The 25,047-nt window shown below is 42.6% G+C and overlaps 1 protein-coding gene across 7 annotated transcripts in view; it reads left to right on the top strand.

The window, feature by feature from the left end:
* The window catches only part of SFMBT2 (Scm like with four mbt domains 2), a 259,063-nt gene that overhangs the window by 204,624 nt on the left and 29,392 nt on the right, over positions 1-25,047 (top strand). For all 7 annotated transcript variants that reach the window (XM_066384911.1, XM_066384913.1, XM_066384912.1 and 4 more), the window contains one exon: positions 13,864-13,973. In XM_066384911.1, the coding sequence (XP_066241008.1) occupies positions 13,864-13,973 (110 nt within the window). The remainder of the gene's footprint in view (positions 1-13,863; positions 13,974-25,047) is intronic.

The following is a 25,047-nucleotide window of genomic DNA, read 5'->3' as shown; positions in this document are numbered from 1 at the left end:
GGACCTTTGGTTAACTCCAACTCTGTAAGTTGGCACAGACCATAGATCCCCAAAGATGTTAGACTTGCTGAAAGAACTCAAACCAGGATGACCTGGAAGAATTTCTGTCATGATATGTATTAAGACCCCTAGGCTGAGAACTGACCCTTCAGTCTGCCATTGTTTTCAAGTGAAGTGCATCTTTGTTACAGCCATGTTGTCTGTCTGAGTTTGTGCCTGTTTTTGTTGTGAGTGATCAGAACAGAACACGGAAGCTGTTCTTATAAAAATATGGTGAACTGATGGGTTTCTTTGGAGCTGTCTAAACACCCTCTTACCATACATCCCAGTATTAGCATGAGCTCTCTGGTCACCTGTGGGCTCTGTTAAACAAGATGACCTTAGGTTCCATCTCTCTTTAGGGGTTGGCTATTTTATTATTATTATTATTATTTTGCATTTTTCTGAAGTTGGAAACGGGGAGGCAGTCAGACAGACTCCCGTATGCGCCCGACCGGGATCCAACCGGCATGCCCACCAGGGGGCGATGCTCTGCCCATCTGGGGCGTCACTCTGTTGCGACCAGAGCCACTCTAGCAGCACCTGAGGCAGAGGCCATGGAACCATCCTCAGCGCCTGGGCCAACTTTGCTCCAATGGAGCCTCGGCTGTGGGAGGGGAAGAGAGAGATAGAGAGGAAGGAGGGGGGGAGGGGTGGAGAAGCAGATGGGCGCTTCTCCTGTGTGCCCTGGCCGGGAATCGAACCCGGGACTCCTGCACGCCAGGCCGACCCTCTACCACTGAGCCAACTGGCCAGGGCCAGTTATTTTACTTTTACTACATGATATTTTAAAGCCCAAAGTAGTTACCCCTGATCAATTATCCGATAGATGCCAGCAGCCAGATATAAAAGCCAGGCCAGAGCAGTTTTTTGATGATAAAACTAGTTTTTTGCTGACGTTCAGAAAATGCATGCGGCAGGAAGGGGGTGGGGAAAAAGAGCAAGCACTTCAGTTCTGGGAGTGCAAGAAAAATGTAAGTTCCACCAAGCCAATATTTATGCTAATATTAGCTCTCCCTTCAGCACCAGAACTTCCATATGGTTTCAGATTTCATTTTACTTCAAGAGAATGAGTTAATTGGAGCAAAGACAGAGTGTGTTTGCTTTTTCGGGTCATCAGTGGTGTTAGCAGTAACAGGTTTTTGTGTCTTTGGAGAATGTGAAGTGATAGTGCCTTCCCTCTGTCCGGTCTGCTAGAAATAGACAATGTGTGTGGGTTTGGTGCAGAGCCAGCCGGGGAGAGAAGAGGGTCTTGAGCTCTGAGAGGGCCATGTCCCAGAGAGGAGCAAGTTTCTGCAAAAGTGATTAGCAATGTGGCTCCATTCACCTTCTGGTCAAGGAGCATGCTGAGCATTAGACCTGAGTGAGGTTTGAAGGACAGAGAGCTGCGACTGGCCTCACTGCCAGCGAGGGAGCAGCCAAGCGAAGTGAGGGACCTCTAAGGATCTGGAGCCAGAGCCAGTAGATGGCCCAGTCAAGTTCACTCATCCCATGTAAGGAAACTCAGAACAAGCAGGCTTGGGGTTCCGGGTGGGGTGTGAGCCTGTTGATCCTACCTCGGGGGCTAAGGCATTTTTATGGGACCCCTGGGCCCTGTTGCATGGAGGGGGGACCTGTAAGTACAGACAGTAAGTGGTGGTGGTTATCATAAATCGAATTGCTCGATGTGATCATTGTCAACCAGGACTGCCCTTTTTTACCCCCAATTCTTTTACCTGCACACCTATCACAAATATATACATAGACTACAGATCTACACGGGCCCTTGGCAAAATTACAAGGTTTTTTTATCACAAACCTGCCACACCTCCGAGATTGTGGGCACCATTCTTGTCGGCCATTCACAAATTGGGAAATCTCTGCATTATGCTTCCTATGTAGTCTCCTTAATCTTGAGTCTGTGACGTTTACTTCATATATAGAGATAAGGCAGGTGTTGTGTGGTTGTACCCATGTGTGAAAGAGACATTAAATGAGTGAGCCAGCCTGAGTAAAATAGAAAAAGGAGGAGTGGAACATGTAGTGATATATTTACTCATATCATTGTGTCCTGCCATGAAAAGTCTGTCCAGTAGACACGTGCTGAAATGAGAGAAGTCCGACCAATCCTACTGGCAGAGATGACCCTGAAAACACCAGCTCAGGAAGAACTGTAAAGTCTCTGTTTTTATTGAGATTATAAAGGCCATGTTTGTAAAGTCAGCATACCAGGATAACATCCCTGCGGGATTACAGAGATCGGGGGAACATTCACGGTTTTTCTTAAATGTTATTTGGTTTAACTTACTTGCCAGAATGTAGCAGGGGTCTCAAACTTGCGGGCCGCGAGTTTGAGACCCCTGATTGTAACCTCTGTTTTTAGCAAAAAAGAGAAACCTGTCATCTCTAAGAGTCCTTTTTCACATTTTGCGCATCACCTTTTGATGTGTGAAGCTGAAAGTTGCTATGGAATATGTTGGCTTGGCAGCAAAAAGGACCAGTGTTTTATGTGCTGCTTCTTGGCAGCATGGGTCAGTCATTTAAGGGTTGAACTTTTTTATAGAAGGAAAATCGACAAGTTGTGCACTTTCCATGAAAGGGTAGAAATACAGCACTTGAGGTTCTGCTCCATTTTTTTTTTCTTTCTGGCTCTTAAAAGAAGGCTTCAGAGAAAGCAACATGAATCCTGCACACTCAGGAAACTTTCTGAAGTGCTAAGCTTCTCTGCCATGGTGGGAATGCTGTTCCTGATGAGTAAAATACAGATACACATGTGTGCACCCACCCTACCCACCTACCTATCTATCCATTTATCTTTCCATCCACCCATAGCTATCGATTTATCTTTCATTCTATCATATTTTCATCCACCCATCACCTATGTATGTATGTATGTATCTATCTATCTGCCTACCTACCTATCATCTGTTGTATCTAGAAGAGTCACTTTGATACTCTTCACAACTTATTTAAGGGATGCAATAGTTTAGACATGACCAATTAAGAGAATAGGTTGTGATAACTCTAACTTTGAGAAAGTGACTGCAGAAATTATTAGAGCCATGAGTACTGGTCTGACGATGTAGAGTCTGGGATAGCTAACTGTGTTGCCACCAGGACACATTAGAACCATAGAGATTGGAGTGTTCAGCTCTATTGAATAAAATTTTTATCTCCCTCAATCTGCTTCTGTGGCTTCAAAAAGTACAGAAGTAATGATGGGGGGACTGCATGGTGCTGCTGTGGTCCAGTGTATTTCTTTCCATGTATCCACAATCTTTGTAGGGTCTCATACCAAGGTGTTCAGTTATTTAACATTCAGCATATGTTTACTGAGTATCTGCCACCTCAGATAATCTTTTTAGCCCTGGTAATACAGCAGTGAATGAGACATCACTCATCCATCTATTTATTCCTTTGGGCGCTGATTAGTTCATGGGTCACAACCATACACTAGGTGTGCACTGTGCTAGAAGCTGGGGGCTTGTGGTGAGCAAGAGGTGTGGACCTGTCCTTGGTTACAACCGGGAGCCTTGTGTTCTCTTCTTGATGCTAGGCCTTCCTAATTGTAAGAATCCCACACAAGTACAGATCCACCAGCAGAATTTGTGCCTGGTTACGCTGGAATCATCACCCAGTTCTGTGTTATCTAGAGTCAGTGGGAACAGTAGATATGGTGGCTTTTAAATCTGGAACCCAGTGCTGTTTGTTGCTTTGACAGCAAGAGGATAGAAAAGATGACTCTTACAGAGGTCCCCTCTCTGCACCCTTGGTCCCAATCCAGTCCCTCACTGGGCTTCGTGTGCTCTGTATGGCTCAGGACCCAGAGTCACACCCTTTGTTTTAATGGCCAACAGGAAAGGAGGAAATTTGCCTTACACAGGCATCTGGTAGTCTCTGAGTGGCATTCTTCCATGAAATAACAACAAATAGAGGCCAATCAGGTGACATATGATTTCAAACATCACAGCGAAGTGTTGAAATACTGAACATGGAGTCTGAAGCAGAAAGCGAGTGTCAGGCCATCACCGAGGGTTCAGGGCCTTCACTGACTCTGCTCTGCTCTACTGATGTGAAATGTGTTGTTGGAGCATGAGTGCCCTGTTTGCTCTCTGAGCCTCAGAACCCTTGGAACTCCCAGGTCTCCTCTCCATTGCCCTCAGCCAGGGGTGCTGGACAGTGAATAGTGATGTCAGTGTCCCTGAGTGGGAAAGTGACCACTGCCCCCCGAACCCCCAGGCTTGGAAGTTTCTAGTGGGACCTGGCAGTTTGGAATTTGGTTTGTTGTTGTTTGTAATTCGAATTTCCACCACACGGCTGACCCATTAAGCTACTTTCCTCAATCTCTTGGCATTAATTAGTGTTCATTCCCCATGTTTGGGGAGTTTGCGATGACTTGTTTGCATTTCTCCTTTATTATGTATGTATCTGTGAGCATTTGTTTTGGGCTACACGTCACCACTTACAAAAACTAAAGAGCCTTCACTGGGAACTCAGAAAGTAAGAAATCTGAAGCCCTCTACCTGCCTTAACTATACTGATCACAAAAATTAGGGGATATTTCAAAATGAATATGAAGCAATAAAATATCCTCTAATTTTTGTGAGCAGTATATATATAAATGATAATGTAATGGAAATAAGGATAGCTTTTATTTTTCAAAGCATCCATGCATTTATTGGTATAACTGAGAGAAGGTGTTGAACAGCAGGAACTATGGCCTGGATTTTGTAGCAGAGAAAATCAGTAGCAAATGCTGTCTCCTTGGCCTCCACTCATGTAGATTATATGGGAGCAAATAAATTTATGGAGTGAATTAGTCATTAATTTTTAGGTGTATGGAATAATTTTATCTAATTTCAGTGCCCATATTGAAATTGATTAAACAAAATAAGAAATATGTATGTATTGAGCACCTGCCATTGCCAGATATAGTTCCACCTACTGTGAATATGGCAGCAAACAAAATTAAGTCCCTGATTTCTTGGTGCTTGTGTTCTAGTGGGAATGGATTGTAAACACATAAGCTAATACATTTTGGATACAGGGAGGGTCTCATGGTGAACTGGATATGAACTGTGAAAGTAACAACTGTGGAGGCCTCCAACTGTCTGGCCCTAGCAGGTAGAAGAGAGAAGTTGTCAGGGGGGAATTTGTAGGGCATGCTAATCTGCCTAATTTGGACAGGCTGGTTTACCCATTAACCATCCAAGTGGAGATAGATATGCAAGTTCAAGGAAAGGTCTGGGATGAAAGTATGAATTTGGTAACTGTTATTTGGCTACTTTGTGGATATGGTTAAAGACAGGTGCACTGTGAAGTGGACTGGGATAGAAGATAACAGTCCTGAGGCTCACTGCCATTTGTCGTTGGGGCTGGGGGACAAGGATCCAGGAAAAACACACCATGACACAGGAGATTTGGGAGAGACATGAGTCATGGCTGTAAGGATAAAAAGTGTCTGCAGGTCTGCAGAGGAGGGAGTGTTGGGTGCTGCACACGTTGGTGACAGGTGGATAGGAAGAGAACGACATTAGCCATTCTTTGGTGATGTGGTCATCACAGGTAGTCTTGATGAGAATGGTATTGGGAGTTTGTGGACATGGAAGCTCTGTTGGATTGGGTTCCAGAGAGGATTGATGGAGGGACTGAGGAGGCAGTGAGTGTGGACAACTCTTAGGATTTTACTGTAAAAGAAAACTGAGAAGTGAGGTAGCTGAAGGAAGATGAGAGATGAAGGGGGAAAGTCACTGTTTTGTATTTTAAGATGGGAAATGTTACCATGGTATATACTCTCAGAGAAATGATCCAGTAGAGAAGAAGGCAGTGTTGGTGTAATGGAGAGAAGGTGTCAGTCTGCGCCTGCTGCTGACAGGACACCATAGACGGGGTGGCCCAAGCAGCAGACATTTATTTCCCACAGATCTGGAAGCTGTTAGGTTGAAAACAGGTTGTCAGCATAGGCAGGTTCTTGGTGGAGCCCTCTTCCTGGCTCACACACAGCTGTTGCCTTGCTGAGTCCTCACATGCAGAGAGAAAAGGAGAGCAAGCTGTCTGGTCTCTTCTCCGGAGGGCTCTATGGGTCTCCCCCACATGACATCATCTAACCTTAATCATCTCGTAGAGCAGTGGTTCTCAACCTGTGGGTCGTGACCCCGGTGGGGGTCGAACAACCAAAACACAGGGGTCGCCTAAAGCCATCAGAAATACATATTAGCCGCTGAGAAGCCGCGCTACCACCGCTACCGTCTGCAGCAGCGCTATTCAGCTTGAACACACGCCGTTATGGACGTGCGTTCCAAACTGAATGCCTGAGGTCATGCGCAGACGTGATTGCATCATCCGTCCGGGGCCTAAGGGGCGGGGGAAGGGGGGGAATGCTCCACAGTCCATAGCAGTGCGGCTGCTCGTCCATAGCAATGCATTACGTGTGTCCGGCGCTTGCTGACGTCATCAGTGGGCGAGTACAGCAAGCACCGGAGGACAGAAGACAAGGAGGCGGAGAGGCAAGAGGCGGAGAGCCAAGAGAGCCTGCGAGACAGCCTGCTGGTGTAAAAAAGGTTAATAATGTAAAAACAGTACACACACCATACACACAATACTGTGTAAGTGTAAGATGCTTTGTGTGTAACCATTACACAGTACACAAAGCAGCTTACACTTACACAAAGCACCATACATTTACAGAGTGTGAACTGCATCGGTCTTATACTATTAAGAGACCACTATAAGATATAGTTCACACTGTTCCCCAATGTATAATTATCTCCCATATCTCCCACTGTTTTCCCATATTCTGAATGAGGAAACTGCTGAAATAAGCGGTTTCTGGCATTGAATCCGCCTCCTATTGATTTCATTGGGAGTGCGGCAGATTTTGTGGAAGAGAGCTCCCGAGAATCTCAGGTTACCGCATAATCCGCCGCAGCTCCTTTTGATTTCAATAAGAGGCGGAGAAATGACAGTTTCCGACACATTTCTTCCTCTCCTATTCAAGTCAATGGGAGGCCGCAGCAGATTCCGCTCAAATATAGAGCATGTTGCTTAATTTTTTCCACGCTAGAACTTTTCCTAGAGCAGAAAAATTCCAAAGGTGGAATCCGCCACCCCCAATAGACTTCTATAGGAGGCAGACCTTTTACACTGCAGAATCCGCACAGCAGATTCCTCAGTGTGAGGCCTCTTTCAGTCTATTGGGGGTGGCGGATTCCACCTTTGGAATTTTTCTGCTCTAGGAAAAGTTCTAGCGTGGAAAAAATTAAGCAACATGCTCTATATTTGAGCGGAATCTGCTGCGGCCTCCCATTGACTTGAATAGGAGAGGAAGAAATGTGTCGGAACTGCATTTCTGCCGTACAGGGGATCTCTCTTCTGCGGAATCCACGGGTCTCCCATTGAAGTAAATGAGATGTGGATTCCACTGCAGAAACCGCTGCTTTATAGTGTGAAAGAGCCCTGAAAGATACCATGCTGTGCAGAAACTGCAGTGTATCCTATGACATAGTTCACACTGTTCTATATAGAAAACTTGCCACTAATCTGGAAAAAACAGATCCATTAGTTAAGCAGCTATTTACGGAATGGTAGCCCCAATACACTAGGTAATGAGGTCCATTAGTAATAAATATTTCTCAATATATATAATTAAATATTGTTTTTGTGATTAATCACTATGTTTAAATTATGTTTGATTTGTAGTAATGAGAATACATAATGCATATCAGGTATTTACATTGCAAATCATAACTGTAGCAAAATTACAGTTATGAAGTAGCCACCAAAATTATTTTTTGGTTTGGGGTCACCGCAACATGAGGAACTGTATTGCGGGGTCACAGCATTAGAAAGGTTGAGAACCACTGCCCTAGAGGTCCTATCTCCTACTACCATCGCATTGGAGGTTAGCAGTTTCATATATGAATTGGCAGGGGAGGAGGGCACAATCCAATTCATAGCAGAAGAGAAAACTGCAAGATATGAAAAAGATTGTTCTGAAAAGAGGTCTAGTTTATAGGGTATTTGCTCATGATGGACCGTGAATTCAGAGCACATATGGATGAGTTTAGGCAGCAGGGAAGGGCTTGAGATTGGGTAGGCTAGGGGAAACTACAGAGCCGCATGGAAATCCTTTTCTGGGTAGAAACAATGTTCTAGAAGTGTTGGGTTTTTGTTGACAGAGGTGATTGAAGATACATGGCATGATGGGATTTTCTTGTTTGTCTTCCAGAAGTATATGGAACATCCTTGAAAACTGTAGCCTCTTTTGGGGAGTGGTCTTTTGTGAAATTGAATTGATAGCCTGGGGAGTTTATTGGTGCAGGAGTATGGGAGCCTGCCCACAGGGAAACACCAGGAGGGAGTGCCTCCTCTCCAGGAACGTTGCCCAGGAGGTCAGCCTTGTGTTAAGAATCTAAATAAAGATCAAAGCTGGTTTTGGCCGAAGCAATAGAGTTCTCCACCTGGTAAAATGTCAGATTGCTGTTGTTATTATTAAAGTTTTTTTTAACTAATAACAGAAGTAGAGATGAATATAATGGTTATCATTAGATAATCTTTTGTGACTGTATTAGACAGAGTGGAGACAATGAAAACACCCATTTTTGAGAGTAAATAACTTCTTTTTAAATCTTGTTTCCTGCTTTTCTCTGGCATTGTTAGAAGGTTATGTTTGTACTAATGGGAGGAGAAGCCTCGTGGCTCATCTCTTACAAACACATCTTGCTGATTTTGATGGTGTTTATTCATGGTTGATGCAATGTAGACCTCTGGTATGGAGGGCAGGCTTGATAGAATTCTAGGAGAAGAATTACAGCTGCTGTATAATTCTTCTGACAGCCAGACTCCTCTAGCCAAGGGCTTAGGACTTACTTCACATTTAAATCTAGTTCCAGCACTAAAAGCCTGGCTTATTTGTCCTGTGACTCACTGAGCCTCCCGTTGTATTGACAAGACCAAGTGTTAGAAGTCTGAATCTCTCTCATTTTATTCCTTTTGAAAATTTTCACATAAGATCCCATTAATTAGTGAAACCCTATTGATAAAGTGCTGATTAAATAAAACAATATTATTTTACTTTAAAGAAAGTATTCATAAAATTCCATTCCATCTGATTTTGAAATTGAAAAGAAGAAATATTTTAGTCCATGAGGGCTTTTAATGGTCCTGATTTTTGTAAAAACTAATTGTTATAACCATGGGCTTGGACTGCAAAGTGGGAAGGTCTGTTGGAACCTTGAACATGTGAGGGAAAACTCCTTTTTATCCAGAGCTTTTCTCTGACCCCTGAAGAGAAAGAATGTTCTCCTTCATGTGTCCTTGTGGGCCCGTTTGTCTCTGCAAGTCTGACCCAAAGAGCACACTCCCTCTGGTCACTAGAATTACGCACATTATAAACCTTCAAAGTCAGGAGCTGTCATCTTCCCATTGAATCAGCTGAACCCAGGCTGTGGGAGCCATATTTGCATTCTGCAGTGTTTTTTAATTTTGACACTCAAAGGTTTGATTTTTCAATATTAAATGATTCTTTGCACTTTCAACACAGATGTAACTTTAAGCACAGGATATAGTTAAGGTTGGAAATTAACTTGCTTTTGGTTTGGGGGGAATTTTCACAAGAGCAAATATGAGCCAAACCAGGCTGTGGCACAGTGGATGGAGCATTGGACTGGGATGCAGGTTTGAAACCCCGAGGTTGCCAGCTTGAGAGCAAGGTTCTGGCTTGAGTGTAGGATCACAGACATGACCCCATGGTCGCTGGCTTGAGCCCAAAGGTAGCTCGCTTGAAGCCCAAGGTCACTGTTTTGAGCAAGAGGTCATTGACTCTGCTGTAGCCCCCCCCCCCATGGTCAAGGCACATAGGAGAAAGCAATCAATGAAGAACTAAGGTGCCACAAAGAAGACTTGATGCTTCTCATCTCTTTCCCTTTTTGTCTGTCTGTCCCTATCTGTTTCTCTCTCTGTCGCAAAAAAAGAAACAAACAAAAAAACGCGCGAATGTGAAAGGAAATCATAGAATAACAATTTCATGAAGAGAACAGAAGAAAATCCTATTGATTGTCATAATATTTTGAGTGCTGACATTGTACCTGGAAGGGAAGGAGAGGGAGAGGTATGCTGACAACTATTGAATGACTCCTTTGTACCAAACACTATTGCAGTGTTTGCTCCTTTCCCTGAGAAGAGCACTTATGCTCTTGTTACCTCTTGATCTCTTCTTCCCTTTGATTACTCCTCCCCTCTTCCCCATACCCTGGCCCACTTACCATTTTCTGAACAAACTCTCCTTCCTGAAGGAGCAGAGGTAGGAAAACAAAGAGGCGGAGCAGGCCTGGGCAGTGGAGTGCGCTGTCAGATGGCTCAGAGGTCCAGGGAGATGGAAGCACTCACTGGACTTGATGTTAGGTCACTGGGGCCCTTTCCCAAAGCATTTTTGTTGGTGGCTAGAGAGGAAACTAGATTTGGGTAGGCTGCAAATTGAATTGAAGAGGAATAAATTTGAAAGTATAAGTTATTTTTATGAGCTATTTGGTTTTGTAAAGAAGCAGCAATAAGAAAGTCAGGAGCTTCTAAGGAAAGTTATTTTGCAGAAATGTAAGAGAAAGATAAATATGGGCCAATGGGGATAGAGAGGCTGAAAGCACCGGAGAGTTTATTTCTTGGGTTGATGAAAGTGGCATTGTTATTGAGAGGAAGGGCTACCTTTAACTATTTTGACATGTCAAATTGTTACCTCTTTTATTTCTGATAATATCCCTATTGTTTGTAGAAAAGGAAAATTTTTTTCTCTACTCTCTTAATGGGAGAAAGGATTTATTTTGAATGCACACAGCCCTCACAAAAAAGAAATAAAAGATTTTTACATACTGTTTTTAAAAAAGGCAATAAATTCTGGAGAGATGATAAGGCAGAGGGAAAGGGGTTGGGCTTCTAGAGTGTCGCTGCAGGACATACAGGAGAATGAGCAGGGTGAGGGTTCCTTCCGTGAGGTTTGTTTGTGCAGAGTCATCTCTGTGCCATCTTTCTCTTCCTGGTATGGGAGAGAGGAGACAGACATCTTTACAAAGGAAAATGTATGCCCTGCTTATAGACAGAAAGAAGGAGGGCAGAGAGTTCTTTTGTGTCTACTGTTTCTCACTTGCCTTCACTGCACAATAATCTAATGTCAAAGGGGCATATTTTTGAGGTGGCATGTTCTGATTCCCTTCATTATGAATCAGATAAATGGCAGTGTCCCCACTATATAGAGGAGGAAATGTAATCAAGCATCTTGCTTAAAAAGACTCATCTTGCCTAAAGGGATGGAACTTGATTTGATCTGGTATCTGTCCAGTTGCAAAGGTTATTGCCTTTCTGCTATATAACACAGTGTGGGGGTGTCAGTATAGAAGTGTGTTCTCAACAAACATGTCATGGACTCTCAAGAAATTGAGTGAGGCATTGCTCTAGTATGGATTATGTCCTGTTAGTTAATTGGAGGCAGGGTCATTGCTCCACTTTCTGATCAAGACCATAATGAACTGAGTTCCAATGTTTTACAAGGTACAGTCATTCACTCTAACTCTGGATAGTATTGTAATAACAGCTGTCAACTCAATGATTTTCATGTATGTAACTACAATACACTACGATGCCATGTGTACAAAAATTATTCAGCTCACAATTTCAAAGTTTTATAGGGAGTTTGTTGAATTCAGAGACGAATGATGTGGCATTAGAAAAAGTCAAGGGAGAATTTTTCCATATCATATGCTTTTTACAATTTAATTGCCGCCCGTTTCCAGATTGAATTGAACTCTAGAAGGCATTTTCTTTTCACAGCCACAAAATGAATTTTGATATGCAGCAAATAACATGTAGCTCTGGGGTTTTCTTGGTGAAACACAATGAAAAAATCAGTTGAAATTTTGTTGTCTGTTGATAAACACTTTGCACATTATTTCAGCCAGTTTTAATTAGATTTATTTTTAAACTCAGTCTCTGTAAATTGTACTGACAGTAAATAATAAAATCAGATGATTACTTTAATATAGAAAACATAAATACACCAAAACTGCTTGTTCTGCTTTGTCCTGGACTTTTAACGCTGTGGCTAAATCACGTTTTCTTGATGGAGAGTCACAGAATGCTGGGAATGGAACAAAGTGCTACTCAAGCAAAGAAAGGATGGTTGCCATGCTGACTGCGTAGTATAAAATGTTTTAAGGTCAAATCCTCAGCTGTAGAGGATTTTATTGTTTCTAAGAATTAAATCATAGTACACACCATGCCAGTTACCTTCTAGAACACGTCAGATACATGAAAACCAAAATATGAAAATTCTTCTAACATGTTTGACTCTCCTTTTTTCCCATTAGTAGTGTGCTGGTCTCCTCCAAAACATTATAGGTGCTTTGGCAATGCTAGTGTTCCATTTTAATATGGTACTTTTATTGCTCTTTCATTGGTGTTTTGCTCTGAAACATGAGACATGAGCTCAGTGCCTGGCTTGTCCTTCTTCTGGACTGGGAGGGACTTCGGGAGTGGCAGTTGTTGTGTCCTGTCGCTGTGTGCGTACTGCTGGAGCCTGGCACAGGGCAAAGCCTGACAAGTGGGCATTTCGTGGCACTCAGTCATAGGTCTCAGGTTCCTTTGGGCATTGCATTACACCTTCACGTTCTTTCAGTTTTTTATCCAAACAATAGCGACTCATGAACATGCCAGAACTTATAAATGTTCATTGTTAATGATGATTTGCTTTTTGGAAAGTTGAGAACTCCTAGGAATCTAAGTTTCCTGTTCTTTTCATGTGAGAAGCACATTATGATTAATAGGGACATGTCATCTCCCAGAGCATGCAGTTGGGGCTTTGGAAGGGAAGTGTCTGGTCCTTGCAGGGGTGACACAGTAGGCAGTGACAACATGTTTATTTTCTTGGACATGGGACTTAGGAGTGAAAGAGTAATTTGAGGAAATAAAGTATAGTTTGGTGTTGGATGTTCCAGACTCCCTTTTGAAACACTGCCTTCCCTCAGAGAATTGCCCTGGGGTGAAATGTCCATAAATTGGGGCAGTATCAGGTGAGTTTCACATAATTATATCCCTGCTTACAGGGAAATGAAGTCTCCCCATAAGTGTTGGCATGAGCTTGTTGTCTTCGTCTTATTGATGCCTTTTGAAATTTATTTTTAAGAATAAAATGAGCCTGACCTGTGGTGGCGCAATGGATCAATGGATAAAGCATTGACCTGGAACACTGAGGTCACGGGTTCAAAACCTTGGGCTTGCCTGGTCAAGGCACATATGGGAGTTGATGCTTCCTGCTCCTCCCTCCTCCCCCTTCTTACTTTCTCTTTCTTCTCTAAAGTGAATAAATAAATAAAATAATTATTTTTTAAAAAAAGAATAAAATGAAATTCTCAGTAGCTGGTCCTACTGAAAAGTATTCCTGTTGGAGAGTAATCGGTGGCTTTTTGGAAGCTGTAGGCAGGGCTGTGCAGGAGCTGAGCCGAGTTGTTGAAGAGAGCACGCTGTCGACAGCGCTCACTCACATGGTCCCCAGGGGTCAGAGTACCTCAACGACATGGAACACACACACACTGGAAGATGGCTGAGTCTTTCCGCAATCAGAGATGTGTGTGACAGTCTGCCATCTCCTCTAAACCAGCAGAGGAATTGGATTTTACTGCCATTTTTTTTCCCATTGATGATGAGCCTGTAGAATGCCTTATCCAGTGTCTTCCCAGCCTCTACCTAATGGAGATGAACACAGCAAATACTTCTTGGGTCAACAGGGTGATTTTCAAAGCATCCTCGTGTTAGCAGGAATGTCTACAATTGAAGTTAATTGCAATTTTTATCCCCCTACAGGTTCTTAGCATGATAATCAATGCAGCTTACAAGCCTGGGAGGGTATTAAGGGAATTACAACTGGTGGAAGATCCACACTGGAATTTCCAGGAGGAGACACTGAAAGCAAAGTAAGTTGTTTTCAGTTTTCAAAAACAAGGGTTTCTGTAATATTTGGCCCACTCCTTTGTTGTTCCTCTTTCTAATGTAGCCCAGAGAAATGGAAACAAAAGGAGAGCCTGTCCTTCTGCAAGTCTGTGTACTTCGTGCTGATTATTGGCATTTTGCTCCACAGAGTTGCCTTGAGACTCACAATTGCTGAGGTGAACGAGAGAGTTGCTCAATATATACCTACCATATTAAACACTCAGAATTAAAACATACTGTATTCAGAGCCAATAGATTATATGATCAAAAGGGGAAGATTTTATAAAAGGGAGGATATACCTGATCAATATTATACACTACTTATTAGCTGCTCTTAGTACTTGATACCGTGAAGAGTTTAGTTTTGTTTTTTTTTTTTTTTTGGTACCTCTCCGAAGCCGGAAACGGGGAGAGACAGTCAGACAGACTCCCGCATGCGCCCGACCGGGATCCACCCGGCACGCCCACCAGGGGCGACGCTCTGCCCACCAAGGGGCGATGCTCTGCCCCTCCGGGGTGTCGCTCTGCTGCGACCAGAGCCACTCTAGCGCCTGGGGCAGAGGCCAAGGAGCCATCCCCAGCACCCGGGCCATCCCTGCTCCAATGGAGCCCCGGCTGCGGGAGGGGAAGAGAGAGACAGAGAGGAAGGAGGGGGGGGGGTGGAGAAGCAAATGGGCGCCTCTCCTATGTGCCTTGCCGGGAACCGAACCCGGGTCCCCCGCACACCAGGCCGACGCTCTACCGCTGAGCCAACCGGCCAGGGCCCCGTGAAGTTTAATTAAGCCAGATGTAGACCTTTACTCTAAGAGTTGATCATTGTAAAAGCTGAGAAGAACCCATTCCTCTGTTTGGTTTTGGCAAATGGGCTGCCAGTTGACATGTAGTTGCTCATTTCTTCCTTTATTTGGAAACAAGCTAATTGTAAATGTGCTCTTTTTGCTTTGCTTTAAGTTTCTTGAACCCTAAAACTGACAATACCAGCTGGATCAGGAAGCTTGAACTTGGTTGTTTAGGAGGCAGATAGAGAAAGATCCATTTCTCCAGATAAATGTATGTTTCATAATTGCTTTGGTTAGGGCATTTTACATTCAGTTATGCTTTTCAAACAGATTTACTGGTCAGCTTCCCGTGTAAGTGAAATAATACATTGTTTAGATGTAACATTTGGAAGTGATGCTATTTGTAAGAACCCCTTTTCAGTGGCTAGCATATGTATAAGCCCTCCTTTAAAGGAAGTAGCTACCTTATTCTCAGTGGAAGGTGAGGAATATTAAGTAATTTTCATGAGCAGTAATTATTTGCTCTGCAGTTAACTTAATCTGGTACTAAGAGGAGATATTGAGATACTGCATTATTCTTCAACTTTTTTTTGTCAGTTACCCACTCAGCATTTCCTAATGTTGTTTTTGAACATCTCTGTAATTCTAGATTCAGTAAAAGTCATTTATGATCTACTGATACTCTGCCATATCACAAAAGTTAAAGGGAATATATGGAAATAGGGAGAAATTTATTTGTATGAAGTGGCATGTCAGTACAAGGTAGTACCATATCTCATTTTTTCTTTCTTTCCCTAGAAATATTTAAATGAGCTTCACAATTAGCCCAGAAAAAAAATAAAACTATTTTTCCCAATGTAATATTTCATATATTTCTACCTTATTTAAGGGGTTGACCTCAGCAATAGTAAAACGTGTTGTTCACTTTATCATAAGGTCAGTTCATCGTAGTGGCAGAAAGCCTGAGCAAATAATTATACAGAAATCCTTGTTAATGCTCATTTAAAAATTTTTTCTATAACATTCAGTACATTCAAACTACATCTGATGAGCCCTGGCTGGTTGGCTCAGTGGTAGAGCGTCAGCCTGGCTTCTGGATGTCCCATGTTCGATTCTCGGTCAGGGCACACAGGAGAAACAACTATCTGCTTCTCCACTCCTTCCTCTCCCCCTTCTCTTTCTCTCTCTCTCTCTCTCTCTCTCTCTCTCTCTCTCTCTCTCTTTCTCTCTCTTTCTTCCCCTCCCACAGCTATGGCTCGATTGGTTCAAGTGCATTGGCCCCAGGCACTGAGGATGGCTCTGTGGAGCCTTTCTCTCAGGCACTAAAAAAATAGCTTGGTTGCCAGTGGCCCAGATGGGCAGACTGTCAGCCCCAGATGGGGGCTGCTGGGTGGATCCCAGTTGGGGTGCATGTGGGAATCTATCTCCCCTCCTCTCACTTGGAAAAAGAAGAAAAAAATATACATCTAATGGGTATGGAAATAGTAAAAGAAAAAAAAGTTACTGATAAAACAAATTTTATTAAAATCTCTCCTACTCCTGGGTGAGCCAGAAACTTGCTCCAGATACCAAAACGACAGGGAATGTTCATTTTGCAGTGTTTGTACACATTTTCCTGTTACCAAGTTGATCAGAGCCTTTATTAAATCCAGCCTGATACAATCAAAACAGACATTGTGAGATCCAGCCGTGCTGTATTGTAAAGGTAACATATTACCTGTTATACCAAATATGACAGTGAGTTCCTTAGCAAAATCTTACACAGCAACTTAGGAGAAAAGTGTCTGTCTGAACTGGGTTTCACATATGCGGGATCACAGTAGCATCTCAGAGCAGCTGCTAATAAAGACAGATTTACAGTCAGCGGGAACATGCCTGTTCTAATACCGCGTGTTGATTCACCTGTTTCCTTCTGATATAAAACCACAACTTTCGAGATCTTGATAACTTCTGCTATTTCTTTGTTGCACATGGGAGAAGAGAGAGTTTGCTTCTCCACATTTAGCTGAGAGGCTGACATGGTTTCTGTCATGAATAAATTAGCAAGAAGAGACCAACATTTAAGGCATTCAGCCGTCTTGATTGTGGTTGCAGAATTATGACATTACAGAGTGTTTAAGGACGAAAGGGCAGAAGATCCTCCATGGGGCTTATGAATGCTGTCACTAAGCATCTCGGGATTCCTGATGGGTTTTACTTCTAAAGAATAAAGACCTATTTACTTGAGAGAATGGAGGAGCCACTGAAAAGGTTTGACTTATAAATAGAAGGAAAACTAACACTGTCACCTGCAATTGTTCCTCAGTGGTTTTTTCCCTCTTCTGTTTATCCAACAACCATACTTTTATCTCAAAACAAATTATGGTAATATTTGAGCACCATGTAAGGAGTGTGTCATATTCTGAGTCTTCATGGCAAGGCAAGACCATAGTGGCTGTAATGCCGAAGGAAACATGCATTCTGCTGTAGTTCATTGCAGCTGTTCTGGAAGGGAAAATTCTTTCCTATTGATGAATTGAAGTGTCTTAAATTGACTGACATTATTCTGAATTTCAGGAGGAGGAATTTAGGCTATAACTTAGTGGGAATAAAATAAAATTCAGCTCTATGCATCTAGAGACATTTAAACACGTTTCCTAATATATTATAGAATCTTCTTGGTGGGGAAAAAACTTTTCTTTGAATGGCTTAATAGCTTTTGTGACAGTCTTAATAAAAACTGGATGGAGGCTGAGTAGATTTTCCCCATCATTCCTTACAATTATTCAGAATACTTAAAGAGATGTCCTGATATAATTTCAAGTGAATTAGACTGTCATCTAGGCAGAAGCAAGGATATAGTTAAATCTTTACTTTTAGGTGAGTCATTCTCAGCTTTATGTGAAAGATATTCTGGCTTCTTATTTTTCATAAGCAATGACAAATGTTGTATGTTTTTTTTATTTTACTTTTTGAGGGCCTTTTATTCATGTTTGTATTTTATGAATAGTAAGATGTAATAATTGACTATAAGATTTACGTGAAAAAGGATTCCCAAACTGAGACTTTATGCTGAAAAGAATTTTGTTTCTCTGTTTGTTAATTTTTACCTTGCTCATGTTTATTCAGTTTGCCCTCCCGAACACATATACTGTGCACGTTAGGTGAAGCAGGGAGATGACCCAGTATGTGAAGATAAGACTGGATTTCTGTGTGTGTGCTTAAATTCATCAGATTATGGATGTGGTGTTTCTGGTTCAAACACAGACCAGTTTAGGACGTTCTGAATTAGACATGACCTTCCTAAAATAAAACAGTACACCCCACTTATTGCACAGAGTTGTCATGACAAAACACAGGGATCAAGAAAAAAGAAAGAAATTTCTGAGGAATTGGGTATAGTGAGAGTGAAAACCAGTGAGTGAACCAGTATAGAACCCTAGTTCGGTTGATGTGACCAATGAAGTTTTGAGGGAAATCAGAACCATATCTTCTTGTTGCTAATGAAAAGAATGATTTCCTCACAGTCTTTGAAGCTTTTTATTTCTGCAGTTATCAGGGTTACCACCCTTTCCCCTTTTCATTCTCCTTTCAGTAAATGAGGATGTGAGTTCCACTTGATGGCCTGGAACCTTCTTGCTCTCCATTCTAACACCCTCTCACTACCTACCAAGATTTTGTGGGAAGGTCCTGATACGAGTTATATTGCAGATGAATGATATAACTTAGGCCAAATAGATACCTTCCCACCTGAACCATACTGATGGTTATGAATAGATCGTTAGGCCAGTGTTGGTCTTTTCACTTTGTATTTCTTCCGACTCAAAATCCATTTTGATTTTTCTCAACTTTACCAAAAAAGAAGAGACCATTTTTTCCAGCACTCCTGTTTCTCCATCGTCACCATCATTTTGTACCCTGCTGTGTGCACATGCACACGTATGTGGAAATAATTCTCTACTTTGGTTGGTCAAAAGATATTGGAAGGCCACTCACGCTTCCTTATTGATGTCAAGGAAGAAAAGCCTTTCTCTGCCCTCATGTTCATTACCTAGGAGTTCACAAATTAGACTGACAGAAGACCGGTCGGCAAGAGAGAAGACAGTTAATTTACTGGCGCAATGTATGTACATGTTGGAGTGCTCGGGGACATGTAACAGAGAGGGACAGTTAGGAATTGAAACTTACACCTACGTTATACCCAATTAGTGGGAAGAAGGAGGTCGGAGAAAAGGCTTCCAGGGGAAGAAGAGATTGGCTTCTTTAGGAAAGACAAATTTGTTTTTTTATTTGTAGGAGAACAAATGGGAGATAAGAAATGTGATAGTGTTTGTTTCTGTGGTGCAAGCATGCTTTCTGTCTTGGCCGTGAACCTCCCCGGAGAGGGGATTTGTGGTGGATTTACTCTTGGTCTCTCCTCCATAATTAAAAGCTGCCTCAAAAAGGGGAATTTATGACAGTTTTAATTTCTTAGAAGTTTCTGCTTTTAGTCAGATAATGGAAACTCCAGAACTGCTTCTTTCTGCATCTGCTGAATCTCAAATGTCTTCATCTTAAAATAATCTTTTTAGCAACTCTGGAGTTCTGAGTGGGTCCCCACATTGGTAACCAGGGAGAATATCCCTCCTCTGTCTGCATGTTGTTCCCTGACTGTCCGATTTGTTTCAAAGTGTGTCTCTGAGACAGGCGTGAGGTCCGCAATGGGCGTCACCTCTGCATCGCCCCCTGAGCTCCTTGTTTCCTTCCTTCTGAGACGATAATGCCAGCGAGTTCTCTGCTGTGCACTAGCTTGTTTGTCCCTCTCAATATTTTCCTCTTTTTCTTCACAAAACTTGTAATACTGGCCCTGGCCGGTTGGCTTAGCGGTAGAGCGTCGGCCTGGCGTGCCGGGGACCTGGGTTCGATTCCCAGCCAGGGCACATAGGAGAAGCGCCCATTTGCTTCTCCACCCCCCACCCCCCCACCCCCTGCCCTTCCTCTCTGTCTCTCTCTTCCCCTCCTGCAGCGAGGCTCCATTGGAGCAAAGATGGCCCGGGCACTGGGGATGGCTCCTTGGCCTCTGCCCCAGGCGCTAGAGTGGCTCTGGTCGCAGCAGAGCGATGCCCCGGAGTGACAGAGCATCGCACCCTGGGGGGCGTGCCGGGTGGATCCTGGTCGGGCGCATGCGGGAGTCTGTCTGACTGTCTCTCCCTGTTTCCAGCTTCAGAAAAATACACACACACACACACACACAAAAAAAGAAACTTGTAATACTTACTTAAAAATCATATCTTCGTATTTACAGTAGCCTTGCTGGGCCATTTAATAAATTATATGGCTCAGTGTTTTTCTCTGCAGGTTCATAGTGAGTGGATAAAGGGAGCGGCATTATCCCAGGCTGTTGAGCTTTCTCCTTGAGTACCCTGCCTGCGAGATCATGCCACTGCAATGCAGCTTTTAGGCCTTTTGTGGTACAGAAAGCTACAAGGCAGATTCTTCTTTTCAGCTGGGGTAAAATGAAAATGTGCGAACAAGGACGCAGATTCCCAGCTCCCCCCAGTGCCCTGAGTGCTGGTTAAGGCACCAAGGCCCTCCCATATCTCTATCTGTCGGGGGGCTGCCGACACCTGTCCATTCATTCTGTCTTGGAAGGTGTATAATGGTCATGTGGTGGAGAGTCCTTGAGAAAATAGAAATGACAATATTCCATAAACGCTGTCATCTCCTTAAACCCCACCGTTGGGCAGAATCTCAGAGCTGCCTTTGCCTGTGTAGCTTGGTAGGCCAATATCTCTGTTTCCTATGTCTTTATTAAAAAACAAAACAAAGATGACGTCAGAGTAATGGCGGGGTAGGAAGTGATACCGATAAATCTCCCCCAAAACTCAACAAGATCTTCAACCAGAAACAGAAAAACCTATACTTGGAGCCTCCAGAAGCTTCGCAATACACCCAAAGGTATGGTCGAGTGAAAAATTGGCTAAATATATAACCAAACCCCGAAGGAAATAGGGAGTAAGAAATGCTCCGCCTTCCTCACTAACCTAAACAGGGCGGCTTTCTCTGGTAACTATGAATATAGAAACTGAGGCGGGCAAAGGGGGTGAATAGATCCAGGCCGCGGCACAAACGGCCGAACCAGGCTGTGGCACGGAGATCCAAGCCGAGGAAAAACTGATCCTGTGGCAACCCGGGCAATACAAGCTAACACTCACGCCAAACCCAAACAAAGAAAGACAAGCGGGGCGGCCATTTTACCTGGTCTCCTGGTTGGCGTGCGCGCAGTTAGTGGGCGAGAGATTTTTTCCTAGGCACCGAGAGTGGGTGCCCATGTTGCCCCACGGAGAGGCAGGTTCAGAGGCCTTTCTGTGGGCCGAGGGCAGAGTCTCTGGGCAGCCCCAGCGCCCTGGGAAAGCCATTCACGGGAGGGAGTGAGAACTAATTCCAACGGTGGAGATTTTCCGTGCTGGAGGGGTTTCACTCAGAGGGAAACGCGGCCGGACTCATATCCTGGTTTGCGCGCGCAGATAGTGAATGAGAGATTCCTCCGAGTGCCTCGGCAGTGCGCACCCGTGTTATCGCACAGAGGGGCAGAGTCAAGGGCCTTTGTGTGGACCAAAGCAAAATCTCGGGCCGCCCCAGCGCCTTGCAAAAGCTGCGCACGGGGACGGAGCGAGACTCAATTCCAACGCTGCAACTTTTCCCTGCGGTTGGGGGTTTCACTCAGAGTGTGAGACTGCTGGCCGGATATCCTGGTCTGTGCGCGCAGCCAGTGAGTGAGAGTTTCCTCCAAGCGCCCCGGAAGTGGGCGCCCGCCTGTGTTACCGGACAGAGTGGCAGACAGAGCCAGAGGTCTTTGAGTGGGCGGAAAGCCCGCCTGATTATGCTAGCAGCTCTGACTGACTGAGCCTTACCCAGAGCCCTGTGCTGAGTGGAAATAGAGTGGGGAGTTGCCAGTTCTTTGAGCCTCTTACTATCCAGGCAGAGGCAGCAGCAACCCCATAGCTGGACTATCAGGCTACTAATTGAGGAAGGAAAGACGAGGAGAAAGGCTCCAGGAACACGGACTCTCTCACTGTCGGAACCTATAAATGCTAATGAGCCTCGACTGCCAACGAGACTAAAGCACAATACATGACATTGCCATAGAGACTTATCAACTGCAAACCTCTACCTGAGTGTGCCAAAGGGGCAGAACCCGGGGTACAGAGTCACCAACCAGGAAGAGGGAGAGAAAAGAAAAGGCAAGAAGATAACCTCTCAAAATCAAGAATAATCTGCAGACTTTATAACCTATCCCATTTTATTATATTTGTTCGTTTGTTTCTCTTATCTTCATTCTTGATACTTTTTTTCCTCCTCCAATTTGGCCGATTAACTCTCTGCCGGTCTTACTCTCTCCTCTCCTTGAACTACACTACCCATAAGTGTTACATCTCCCATTATCTTTTCTCTTCTCTTCCTTTCTCTCTATGAGGGTTGCACTCCAAAACCCTTAACTCTCTCTCTCTCTCTCTCTCTCTCCTTTCCTTTTTTTTCTTTTAGTGGTTCCCTCTTTTTCTCTCTCTCTCTCTTTCTTTTCTCCCTCTATATTAGTTTCTTCCTTTCTCCTTTACATCTCCTCTCATTCAAACCTCAATAACAAACAAATTATCTTATCTGGGACTCAAACTTATGTTTGTGGCATTTTGGGGGGTTTTTACTTCACCTTTTTAACTCACTAGCAGTGCTCCCATCCCTGGCTCTCCATTTTATCTAGTTCTTGTTCCACTAAATACAATAGTAATTTTTTAATTTGTCCCCCCATTTTTCCGTTTTCCTCTTATTCCTCTCATCATAACTCTTAGACAACCAACACCTAAAAGCAAATCATTTTATTCTTGACCCAAATTTTTTCCTTATTTGCTTTTTGTGGGTCCATACGCTCTTTTTTTGTTGTTGTTTTTCTTTTTTTTTCTTTTTTCTTTTTTCTTTTTTTTTTTTTTTTTTGCCCCTTTATTACTTTTCCCCAATTCAGGCCCTCCATCACAGGCATTGTTTGTTATAATTCACAGTTCACCACAAGATTTTCTCAAGAAAGAGGGGAGAGGAGAGGAGAGGAAAAAAGGAGGGGGGGAATAATTTCCTTTTCTAAAAATTTTTATTTTATTTTATTTTTCTTTATTTCATTATTAATTTTTTTTAAAAAAAAACAACTCTTTTCAATTTTTTTTTATTAATTTTTTTAACTCTTTATTCTTTATTAAATCTCATTAATACTATCAACAAAACCACCCTCAGATACCATTAAGGAAGAGAAAATCGAATATCATGGATACAAAAGAAAGAGAGGTAACACAGCTAGATGAGGACAAATCTATGGAGAACAAATTTAATATATTGGAAACCTTGGAGCTAAATGACAGAGAATTCAAGATAGAAATCCTAAAAATCCTCCGAGATATACAAGAAAACACAGAAAGGCAATTTAGGGAGCTCAGAAAACAACTCAATGAACACAAAGAATATATGTCCAAGGAAATTGAAACTATAAAAACAAATCAAACAGAGATGAAAAACTCAATTCATGAGCTGAAAAACGAGGTAACAAGCTTAGCTAATAGAACAGGTCAGATAGAAGAGAGGATTAGTGAAATAGAAGACAAGCAACTTGAGGCACAACAGAGAGAAGAAGAAAGAGACTCAAAAATTAAAAAAAATGAGATAGCCCTACAAGAATTATCTGACTCCATCAAAAAGAATAACATAAGAATAATAGGTATATCAGAGGGAGAAGAGAGAGAAAATGGAATGGAGAACATACTCAAACAAATAATAGATGAGAACTTCCCAAGCCTGTGGAAAGAACTAAAGCCTCAAGTTCAAGAAGCAAACAGAACTCCGAATTTTCTTAACCCCAACAAACCTACTCCAAGGCATATCATAATGAAATTGACACAAACCAACAGCAAAGAAAAAATTCTCAAGGCAGCCAAGGAAAAGAAGAATACAACATATAAAGGAAGGCCCATTAGATTATCATCAGATTTCTCAGCAGAAACTCTACAAGCTAGAAGAGAGTGGACCCCAATATTTAAAGTCCTGAAAGAGAGGAACTTTCAGCCATGAATACTGTACCCATCAAAGCTATCCTTCAAATATGAAGGAGAAATAAAAACATTCACAGATAAGAAAAGATGAGGGAATTTATCATCAGAAAACCCCCACTCCAGGAATTACTAAAGGGGGTTCTCCAATGAGATACAAAGAACAAAAAAAAACAGAGCCACAAGTAAAAGCTCCAAGAAGAACACAATAAAACCAAATTTAAACTGTGACAACAACAAAAAGAAAGAGGGGGAGAAGATGGAGATTAACAGTAGCAAAGGACGATGGAGTGCAAAAGTACTCACAAAATAGTTCGCTACAATGAACGGGGTAGGGACCCTTTTCATTACTCAAAGGTAACCACCATTGAAAAAACCACCACAGAAGCACATGAGATAAAAAAGATAGCAACAGAGGAAAGATGTATGCAATACAACTAAATACAAACAAAAGGTAGAAAAACGAAAGAGAAGGATCAAACAAGACACAAAACTAACAGAAAGCAATATATAAAATGGCAATAGGGAACTCACAAGTGTCAATAATTACACTAAATGTAAATGGATTAAACTCACCAATAAAAAGACACAGAGTGGCAGAATGCATTAAAAAAGAAAATCCAACTGTATGCTGCCTACAGGAAACTCATCTAAGTAACAAGGATAAAAACAAATTCAAAGTGAAAGGCTGGAAAACAATACTCCAAGCAAATAACATCCAAAAAAAAGCAGGTGTAGCAATACTCATATCGGATAATGCTGACTACAAGACAGGAAAAGTACTCAGAGACAAAAATGGCCATTTCATAATGGCTAAGGGGACACTGAATAAAGAAGACATAACAATTCTTAATATATATGCACCAAACCAAGGAGCACCAAAATATATAAGACAGCTACTTATTGATCTTAAAACAAAAACTGACAAAAACACAATCATACTTGGAGACCTCAATACACCGCTGACAGCTCTAGATCGGTCATCCAAACAGAGAATCAACAAAGACATAGTGGCCTTAAACAAAACACTAGAGCACCTGGATATGATAGACATCTACAGGACATTTCATCCCAAAGTGACTGAGTATACATTTTTCTCCAGTGTACATGGATCATTCTCAAGAATTGACCATATGTTGGGCCACAAAAACAACATCAGCAAATTCAGAAAAATCGAAGTCGTACCAAGCATATTTTCTGATCATAAAGCCTTGAAACTAGAATTCAACTGCAAA

Source organism: Saccopteryx leptura, chromosome 5 (assembly GCF_036850995.1).
Source record: "Saccopteryx leptura isolate mSacLep1 chromosome 5, mSacLep1_pri_phased_curated, whole genome shotgun sequence".
NCBI classification, from domain to species: Eukaryota; Metazoa; Chordata; class Mammalia; order Chiroptera; family Emballonuridae; genus Saccopteryx; species Saccopteryx leptura.
This window is presented reverse-complemented; position numbering and strand designations above follow the sequence as displayed.